At 42.3% G+C, this 10870-nt stretch overlaps 1 protein-coding gene across 2 annotated transcripts; it reads right to left on the reverse strand.

Annotated features, from left to right (window-relative positions):
• Positions 1–1158: 1158 nt before the first annotated feature.
• RB195_004855 (uncharacterized protein) lies at positions 1159–9111 on the reverse strand (the record flags this gene model as incomplete). Of its 2 annotated transcripts, XM_013450551.2 has the most annotated exons (8): positions 1159–1253; positions 1325–1405; positions 1762–2021; positions 2077–2215; positions 2986–3143; positions 3433–3516; positions 8748–8883; positions 8955–9111. In XM_013450551.2, 8 exons carry the CDS (start codon positions 9109–9111, stop codon positions 1159–1161), a joined length of 1110 nt encoding a protein of 369 aa, XP_013306005.2. The 2 variants fall into 2 exon arrangements, with proteins under 2 accessions (XP_013306005.2, XP_064034166.1); XM_064182899.1 differs by lacking the exon at positions 3433–3516.
• Positions 9112–10870: the final 1759 nt, after the last annotated feature.

A 10870-nucleotide genomic window follows, 5' to 3' on the forward strand; every position in this document is an offset into this window, starting at 1 on the left:
TGGAAGCGGTGGAGCGAGCAGTTGGGATCGACTTGGGGCTTTTGCGAGCGATCCCAACCGCTCGCTCCACCGCACCGCTTCGTACGCATCAGCTTACGCAACTGCACCTAGATTTAGGTAGTTTTGTCCCAGCTATACACAGGAACTAGGAATTTCAGCATACGTATCTGAGAAGAAGTTTACGCAACTAAATGAATAATCTTGGATACGGACATTGAGTATGAAAATGAAGGATGATCGAGATGATGGAATAGCATTTATATGTAGCTTGGGAATAGGGATAATTTAGGAATTTTGGTCCTTTTTTCCTTTTGACAATAACATGTAATAGTTATAATCAGCACATAATAAATCAAGTAGGAAGCAAGTGAAGCCTGATACGATTGTCTTTGCGGGTGTTTCTAGTGGATTTATCACCAAAGATCGCGACATCTCGTAGCTTTTACGGACGAGGTTCTAGAGGTGTAGTCGAGTCAAAACGATCAGAACCTCGTTGTAGTTGCGTGAGCGGGTACGGTCGAAGGGGTTCGGTTGAACGTAATGACTGAGATCAAGGAAAAACCCTTGTTAGCACCACCCATCGCTGTAATTCATGATGGTACCACCTCAATCCCAACCGCGCTGGCAGTGAAGTGCTGTAGCGAGTGGTGACGAGGAGCGAGACAAGGTGAGGAAAGGGGTGGCCATTCCATCAGGCAAAGAGTAGGTTTTTCCTTTTGTAACGTATAGCCCTGGACCGAACTTGGTTCCTGTGTGTAACCAGCGATAATAAGGAAGTTCATAGACATCACCCACAAGCAGTGATCAATTTCATTTTTTGCGCCATGGCTGGAAACCTATCAATTAAGGTTTGTAACATGCTCCTCCTGTTGCATAAACAAGGCGTTATTCCATCCTATCTTAAGCTCCTTTTGATTGAGCCATGCGTTGTTTAGAACATCTTACAAAACATTACAAAATTTTTACAGAAAATTTCATTAAAAGTTACTCCATCAAATAATGAACACTGAGACTGATAGGTGCTGAACAGGTGCCCTAGATGCTCCGTAAACCCGTCTTCGATGTTTCTAGTGCTACAATTCTAATCACCTGCTTTCCAGTCTTGTATGCTTTGCAAAATTCAACAAATTAACAGTTCACAGTCAAATAAAACAAATATCAACGGTTGTTGAGTAGGATATCCATAAGTTCCGCCATCTTTCGTTTGGCTGCTGGTTCCGACATTTCTCTCAGAGAAGACGCGATAAAGGCTCCTACAATTAGAGTTAAAGTTAGGTGTACGAAACAGAACTGTAGAGAGGAAGGCAATGTATACAATTATTACCGTATCTATCGTACTTGTCCATGCTTGCGGCTGCTAACCGTTCCCGTAACGAAGACGTGATTTCGCGAATCATGTCGAGACCTTAAACGGAGACATTGCGAGCTCGAACATATAGATTAGATAGGAATGAAAATGACTGCAAAGTCAAAAATTCCATATGTACTCTTTGACCAGGCTGACATTTGTTGAATTTCAACCCCTCAAACCAATAATGTAACTCAGCAAAAATGAAGAAACAAAGACGACAGTTTCGTGACTACTGACTTGTCTAGACTTTCTTTGTTAAATCTATAAATTTTACGCTCGCAACGAAAAACATAAAAAATTATCTATCTCGCTTATGAACTTGTCAATATAAGCTTAGTTTCTGGGCTAGAATAAGAATGCGCATCGGAATGCTGCAAACGAAGAAAAAAGGAAGAACGACAGCTCCGTACCTTCTTGCAGTGAATCATTTTTCTTCTTCTTTGTCGATACAACCGCTCCTCCATAGCTCCTTTTTCGTGATGGCTCTGAGCAATCCGCTGCGTTTTCCTGTCCGATTTCAGTAGGAACGAAGTAATCATCGTTCGCTTCATCCGACGCTGCAGCACTTGCTCCTTCTTCAGCGGTTCCTTCATTTTCTGGAGTCACTGAGCTTCGAGGACTATCCACTATTCCATTTTTGGACTCGGTTTCGTTCGGTGAAAATTGTACTCTGCGAAAAAAGTAGTATTCATACCAGAATAGGATGTGAAACTCTAGAAACTCACGATTCGCAAGTTTTTCCTGGTCCATCCATAAATTCCATATCTTTCTCGTACATCCATGGCTTCCCCGAGAGGTTTGGTTGGATGGAATTTCTCCTTTTCGAGTCACGCAGGGTTTTCCAAGAAGCCTTTAACTCCAACACTAAAAATCAAAATAAGTTGATAGTCGGAAATGAGATTCCATTGTTTGAAAGCCAAAACAAAAACAAAAAACACGAAGAGCTTAGTTACGTTGCATAATCACGCATACGTGTGGCTCTATTAGGAGTTTCAATCGTTCTTTCCTTTTCCAAAAATGTAGTAGAGCAGCTACAGTCGTATCAAAACTATCTAGAGCCTGGTGCAATTGTGCGAGAGGTTGCGCTCGAAGTGATCCTTGTTTTTTTTTAGTTCGACTCGAGTTAAGCGGCGGCCCAGCTCGTCCGCATTCGTCCTCATCTACCCGTTAAGACTGGATTTCCTTACTCTTCGGAACTCATGACTCGTCTATTTAAAAAAAAAAAGAAGAAAAAAAAAACATAATAAACACAACCCTAGAACTTCTGGCGCAGAGATTTCCACTTTCAAGAATTAAATCAAAACCGTGAGTGTGTACTTGCAAATGTCATAGAATTCATAGAATGTTATAGAATGCTAAAAACTACTCAGTAACAAATAGAAGTAAACAAAAACAAGCGGAAAATTGCTGGAAATTCAGAGTTCGTTTTGCTTTGTTGCAAGCTTGTCTCTAATCAGTGCCGCTTATTTCTAAAGTGACAGCTTCCTCACGAACCAGAAATCTAAAATATGGTCTTTACATGTGATTGAGAAGTAACCCAGACCCATGTTATCAAACTTTCACCGACATATATGTAATTGGGCGATACTCTCGGATGTACTTCTAGTATTGAAAACGTAGAAAATTCTGCTCACTTCCACCACGAAAACCCTTCCGTTGCAATTTCGTCAAAATCCGAGACCATGCCAGGTTTTTCTTGTCCGGTCTATAGTAGTCTCTACATTCCGTATTCCACAACATTTCCTCCTCCCTGACCTGCTTGATAAGTTCTCTCTTCATAACGACATCCATTCTAAAAGTTGCTAATCAATCAAAGAGAAAATTTTGACACTGACATTGACATCTTAAATAACAATCGCATGATCTTCTACAACGGGAAGCATTAGGAACAAGGAAATATATTTTTAAAAGAGAAGCACGACTTGCTATAGTCGTTTTTTCGCGAGCCGACAAATCTAAATCAAATCTGAACCTCTACATACGGCGCGTTTCTTGCTTGCTTAACAATAACAATCGGAGACTCACGCAAAAACGACTATAGAGAACAATGAAGACTCCACAGTGAAATGACCACTCCCTACCGTTTTGGATTTTTCGCATCCGCTTCTTTTGGATCGCCGAACACTGAGCTGAGCCATCTTTTCACTGCGGATTCTTTCCTGTCTCTAGAAAAGAAAGGCTCACAAAGCATAAACGCTGCTTCCATTTAATTTCAGTTATTGTTAAATTTGTTTATATATGTTCAAAAAAAGCGGCACGCGTTAACTGTACTTCTTATGAGTTACAAGCAGACTTTAGTTTCGCTTTTCACTTTGAAATTTACATCCTTACAAGTTCAATTCAAACTTAATATTGCAGATGAGAGTAACATCAAAGAACCAAAGAACTACAAAAGCGCACAGTTGCTACATCAATACATGTTTATATATGTCTTATAAGACTTAGAGCACTTAATACTTGAAACAACCAGAAATTAATAAACCAATGTAAGAAAAAGTCGCTTTAAGTTCTCTGATTTCAACCATTTATCAAAAACAAGTTGAAGATTAGTTGTTAAACGAAAAGACGCAGAAAAGACAAATACTAGGGACCTTAGAGATTCCTCAATAAAAAGTAAAGTCGAAACAAGAACGAGTGAAGACGTCCAATTAACACGAAAAATTGCCTAAAGCGCCATTCATAGTAGACCAGCGACTGGCCTTGTACTAATATCGATCGCTAACGGTTCGGGACGCGTATATCATTGGCGTATCTGCACTTGTTGGCACGGTTTGTGGTTGACGCACTCGTGATACTTCAAGAGAACCTAACAAAAAAACCTTTACAGTTCAAACGCGATAAAGTTCACTTTATTCTTACGAAGAGATAACTAGTGCATCTCTTCTTGGTTTCAAATGCAAATAACATTTTGGCGCTCTAGAGTTCAAATTTTAACACACTCGAACCTTTAGTAATGAGTACAAACGCACTTTGGATAGAAGGAAAATCAAGAATTCAATGTGCTGGGGAAAGCAGGACCGTCAGCAGTACAGTAGAGAGATCCCAGAACATAATAAAGCCCGTAAGTTCCGATTTCTTTTCGGTCTTACGTGGTACGGTAGGGAAACTACTTTCATTTATTTTACGGTGACTTACGTATTAACCTCTCTCCTGAAAACGGAAGATTGTTCTTAATTCCAAGACGTGTTACAGTAGAGTTGTTTGGTGAATATTAGGGAGAAACCGTATTCTCAAGCATCTTACGTTTTTATGGTCATTTAAAATCGAAAAGAAACATCTAATGTCTTAGACTATGCAATATAACTTTACCTAGCTAATGTAATGTAATTCAGTTGTTCTAGACAGACTCGGTACGTGCAGCCTTTCTATTTCTTGTTGAAATATTTTTACAAAATGTGGATTCACAGTAAGTTCATGTGCGGTATTGGATTTAACAGAGGCGCCAGCTTCCAAAAAATTAAGTATTCGTAGAGTTGCAAAAGCCGAGGCAACCATGAAATTACGCCTTTAGCGAACTCAGAGAAGAGCGATAAAAAAAAGACCTCAAAGGGAGATCAACAGCACTGTTGCAAGCTGCAGCTCAGGAAAATTTTGATTGTTTTCTCGTCCGCGGTAAGGGAGATCCCTGAGCGGTCATGCATGTATTCAGGAGAAATGAAAGCACTGTTGGATTACTGGTGTCCGCCCAAACAATTCGAAGAACTCCGGAAGTGAAGAACATGCAAAAGAATTAATGAAGGGAAAAATAACGTCGCAGTAAACTCTTATGAATTTCCATGGAAGTTGATCCGCAAAGTTAATACTAACATTAAACAATTCCTAGCAGTTCACTTGCCATGCTTATCCAGAAAAGAATAGCAAATCTTTTCATTTCTGCTAGGGTGGGTGCGCATCAGGAGGTACCCAAAGCGGCTGTCAGAATATCTCCTTATGAGTTGTGTGCGTTGATAATTGGTCTGCGCTGCGGTCGGCAGCGATAGCGGACCTTTCCGCTACGCATGCAGAACGCCCCGCCCATCTACTTTCCGCAGCTGAGTCTAGGCTAATTGGTCAAATGTATATGAACTCCAGAATGCGATAATGACCATTGCAATCCGCGTAGATGGGGAAAGTGTGCATGATGTGAGATAGTTTATTTCTTATCGGATTCAGAACTTGAAGAGTTCAGAGCTTGGTTTCATTTGTTTTCGAAATCCCATTCGTAATCGCTTTATTTTCCAAGTGCTATGTAATATTAGTAGTATATAATAAGTAATATTAGTTTATGTTAGGTTGTTTTATTGGTCTTCGCGTGATATTGATGCTATCAATCGTCCTTGCAAGTGCGAAAACTGTCTTGCAGGCACCCAATATTGCTGGAGGCATATCTTGACAGGACGCCGTATGATCGCGGGTCAACGATTGTTTCTAGACAAAACTTTTTCTTGTAAACATGAGAAAATGTGGAGTGAAATAACGGGAAAACTTACTTTCAAAAATATATTCTAATAGTTACCTACTACCTTCTTGTACGAGTAAAGATTTGTATTCAAGTTCTGCCCTAGTTATTCGCCGATATATATATATATATATATATCGTTAACTTTACCGAGCAATCTTCACTAACAAACGGATTTCTCATTGTGGAGCTCATTTCTTATCATTTCACTTCCTTATAAGCTCGTTTTGTCAGGATATCCAAGTAGAAATATCATGCACATCTTAAGGGGAAGGGGCGGGCGGAGCCTAAGGATGGACAGTGCGCCTGGACAGGCGTAGCGGCGATCGCTGCTACTGGCACACACATCGGCGGCACCCAATTCGCTTGGGTACCTCCTGAGCGCCCCCTGTTAGGATTACTACTCGTATTAAAACCAAAATATGTAAAATATGTAACTCAGGAGTTTGGATTTCATGGGTGGTCGTAACTTCAAGTTAGTAAAGCAGAGGTTAGTATTCACTTGTGCCCACCATTAGGAAAAAAAAAACAGAAGAAAAAGAAAATCAAAAACGAAAGCGGTAATGAAGACTGCATAGTAGTCGCTGCAGTTCGGCGGTGGTCCCACCTCGAACACAGCCGCTAGCTGCATCGCGCCGCTTTGAGCGCAGCCGCCGACGCAACAGCACATTTCTTCATGTCGTTTTGAGTCCACTGTACGTAAGAGGTTATGTACGGTAAATAACAAAGAAGGTAACACAGTTGATTGCAACGAATAGCACTATAGTATGGTTAAAATGACATGAAGCACAGTGTAACTGCGTACGCCGCTTCGGTTGAGCGTAGCGGTTAGGGTCATGGTGGAACCCTTGCTAGTACCGCCCGTCGCTGCAGTTTGTGATGGTCTCACCTTGGTTCCGACTGCTGTCTCCATTGCGGCGTTTCGAATGCGTACGCAAATGCACCATGCTTCATGTCGTTTCGACCCAACTATACTTAGGTGTCCCGGTTATTCTTTTTTTAGGACGCACAATGGTCCAAGCTTGAAGGCAGCAACACATTATTGCGTTGGAGGAACCCAAAGAGCGGAAAGAGAAGCTGCCGCATTAAGACGGTTCAACATATTATCATTTGTTACGAGAGTTGATTAGAAATGTTAGTGATGCGGATTTTATTAACTCTGCACTTAAAGGCATCACCCCACGAATCTGAGGTAGTGCGGATTTCAGGTGGAGTATTCGTATACGGGATGGGGGACTACAGAGAGGGTGGTGATTCCGTCCATTTCTTTCTAATTGCCGTAAAAAACGGCCCGGAAGATGCGGCGCCGCACAAGGCTGGCGCGCTCCAGTCGAACTCCCTGCAGAAAATAGTGCGCCAAAACGCCTGAAGCCGTATCTTCCGGGCCCTTTTTTACGGCAATTAGGAAGAAATGGACGGAATCACCCCCCTCTCCGTATTCTCCCATCCCATATACGAATACTCCACCTGAAATCTGCACCACCTCAGATTCGTGAGGTGATGCCTTTAAGACGAGACAAACCACCAGGATTCTCGTATCGAAGCTTTTACCCTGGTAAACTACATTCACAAAAAAGTACCTAAGTACATTTCCTACGGTTCCAAATGCTCACTTTTTCCCGAAAGTTGTGAAAATTCTTCTTTTACTAGACAGGGAAACATGCTGATGTGCAAGACTACTTCAACGCTTTCATTCTTTCTCTTTCTGCTAAATAGTAGGGTCAAAATAACACGGTGCAGTTGCATGAGCAACTCCGCTCGAAGTGACGCGGTGGAGAAAGCGGATCCAGGCGGGACTATCGTGAACTGCAGCGAGGAATGGTGCTAGCAAGGGTCATCCCTCCAATGTAACCGCTACGCTCCTCCGCAGCGCTTCGATTGCCTCCCACGCAACTGCACCGTGCTTCATGTCGTTTTGACCCTACTATACCTAAGTGCTACTTTAGATTGTATTTTACTTTTTCTTGTACTTTAGATTGTACTTCGAATCTTTACGAAGCACTGACTCGAGTTGTGAGCGAAATATGAAATGTTACGGAAATCTCTGGAATTGAAAAAGGAAGTTTTCCAGCAGCATAAACATCTCCAGGGTTATAAGGCGGCAACATCTTCGTGATGTTTGGAGTTTGCCAACGTCCAGCGTCACGAACTCCACCGATAACATCGATAGTCCAGTCACTATATATCAACATTGAACAGAATTGTAATGTGCATCAGTTATGAAGTTTTCTACGGAGTCTAGAATCACCCTCCACTACTCCACGGAAACATTTTGAGAACGATGTCTAAGAGATTAAAACCAGTATGTGAAGAAGTTAAAGATATTGCGAATAGATTGGTGTAATTGTGTGGTCCACGAGTATATGCGTGATCACTCTCAATTTTCCGCAGTAATCCAGAAAAAGGGATATGAAACAGGCTTGTATGATCCGTCTTCTAGACGATGCAACTTATCACTGGTAATTGAGAGAGGGAATCAGTAACGCCTTTACAAATGTGCAGGTGGAGCAACATCTGCTGTTTCAGTTGCATTACATGGGTTGCGGACGTTGAAGGATGGCAGAGTTGTCCGCCTTCCATCACGTTTGGCGGTTCTGCGGTTTTGGTAGTTATTGAGCGCACTGTTGTGAATAGTCAATAACCACCAAAACCGCAGAGCCGCCAAACCGCACGTCGGCGCGGCTCTGAACTCTGCGGGCAGCCTAATAAGTTGCATCGTCGTCAAGACGGGATCACACGAGACATTTTCACATGTCCTTCTTTTTTTTGCTAAGAGGAAATGAGCATAATCACGCTAACATTCGTGAACTAGAATACTGTTTCCATCTACTCGTTGAAAAATCCAATCATCACCAATCTCGTGACGCGCTCTCTTTTAGTGAAACGTCATCTGCACTTCCACCAAAACATCCTTGTTCGACGTTTCTACAAAAATCTGCTGATCTGATCGAAACTTACGCTTCATTCTGTGCTGTGGCCAGGAAAAGCAGATGTTTTTCAAATGTCCATGGCCTACAATTCACACCGCCTTTGCTAATTGAATTTTTTCGCCACTGATCCCTGAGATTTTTCCATTGTGTTTTAAGTTCCAACACTGAAAACATAAGATGTAAGTTCATAAGAAACTATTCGTGTTTTTTCTTCTCATTGTATGAATTTGCGCACATCCACCACTGTAGCCGTTTTGTGCCATTTCCCTGTGGATCCTATTCCAACTGGCGTTCTTTTTGTCCAGTCGTGCATAATCCTCAATACTCGTATTCCAAATACATTCCTCTTCTTCGACAAGGCTGATCAACTGACATTTGGCAGCGAAATCCATCCTGCAGTTTCGTTTGTTTGAAATATGGTAAGACAATACAACGTGGTCAAAATGACAATTCAACGAAACCAACGGAGAGCTGATCTACCTTTGTCATCGACAGCTTACCCTTACTCGCAGAAGATTACAACACAGAACAATTGTTGGTCAGTCAGCGTCATTCAACAAATGCACGTCGCGACACGTAACAGCTGTGCAAAATAGTGGAATAGTCGTCAGGAAAAATGAACACTATGGAATAGCACTATGATTGTGTCAGTGCGATGTTGTTTTCTCTTTTAGAAGAGAACGTCAAGAGCTCTTTCAAAGAAATCACAAAGCTGCCTTGACAAAAGCAGAGAAATTCCTGGTGTACATGCAGGCATTATGTGCATCTGATTTCTTTCTTCCAGGAACAAAGTTAAATTAATCATTAGTCCGGACAAAACCATAACGACGGAGCTCGGTGCAGTTACGTAGGAGGCTGCGCTCGAAGCGGCGCGGTGGTACGTAGCGGTTAGGATCCATGGGGTACAGTAGGGTCAGAACGACACGAAACACGTACGCAATTGCGTATGCGGCTTCTCTCGAGGCGTTTCGGTGGAGCGTAGCGGCTAGGAGTCTGGCGAAACCTGCAGTTTGTGACGGTCCCACTTCGGTTCCAACTGCTGCCTGCACCGCGCCGTTTCGAGCGCCTCCGCAAATGCACCGCAACTACACTCCTGATTCATGTCGTTTAGACCCGACTATACACTCGTGATTCATGTCGTTTCCACCCGACTATAGCCTACTAGAACAATCCATCGCTGCATCAAGGTGGGACCTTCGAGAACTGCAGCGGTAAGTGGCACTAGCGAGGTTCCCTCTGCAATCCTAACCCCTACCCTACACCACCCCGTCTCAAGTGCAGCAACTACAACCCGTTTCTTGTCGTTTTAACCAGATTATATAAATATGTAAGTCCTATGGAACTTTATGAAATCAGTTCTACAATTCACAGATAGTCCGCAGAACTTGGATTTCAGCACTCGGAAAACCAGCTGGTTAGTAAATTGACAATATATTCTTCTTTTCTTGAAAACTTGCATTTTACTGTCATAACGTGAGAATCCCATTCTAATGTTGGTCAAATGAGGTACAGTAAGAGCTAACAATAGAAGAAGGATAAAGTCACTGGCATATCAATCCACCTGGGACGCGCCAACGCGTTTCATTGCAATCCGTAATCGTTGAGGTTTTGGAACGCGTGTTGGCCTATACAATGACTTGCGGGGGGCAACTGATGACCAAGTCAATGTTTTTATCCTCCCCGATAAGTCTGTTACCAATTTATGGACCCCGGAAGGATGAAGGGCTTGGTTGACACTAGAGCGGTTCGGAGCCATCGATCCGCTGTGGCTACAGCGGACTCTAACCGACTGCGCCACACCCTCAATAAAAAGTAAAAGTTTAAAAACGGGCTAAAAAAATTTTGGGTGAAAAAAAAAAAAAAAAAAAGGGGGGGGGGTTTTTTTTAAAAAAGAAAAAAAAAATATAAAATAAGGGGGGGGGAGGGGGGGGGGGGGTGAAGGGGAGGAGAGAAAAAAAAAGAAAAGAGGGAAAGAGGGGGGAGAAAAACCCGCCCTAGAGCTAACAATATACGGATGCAAATTAAGTGTTCTTTATAATAGTAGATGCTAGTTGACATCGTAAGAAATTCGAAAAAAAAGAACAAGATTCTTACGATGCGCAAAAAAGGCCGCATACAAACTTCGTCGCCCTTCCTAAAGGTCGACTCAAT

Source organism: Necator americanus, chromosome I (assembly GCF_031761385.1).
Source record: "Necator americanus strain Aroian chromosome I, whole genome shotgun sequence".
Lineage (NCBI taxonomy): Eukaryota > Metazoa > Nematoda > Chromadorea > Rhabditida > Ancylostomatidae > Necator > Necator americanus.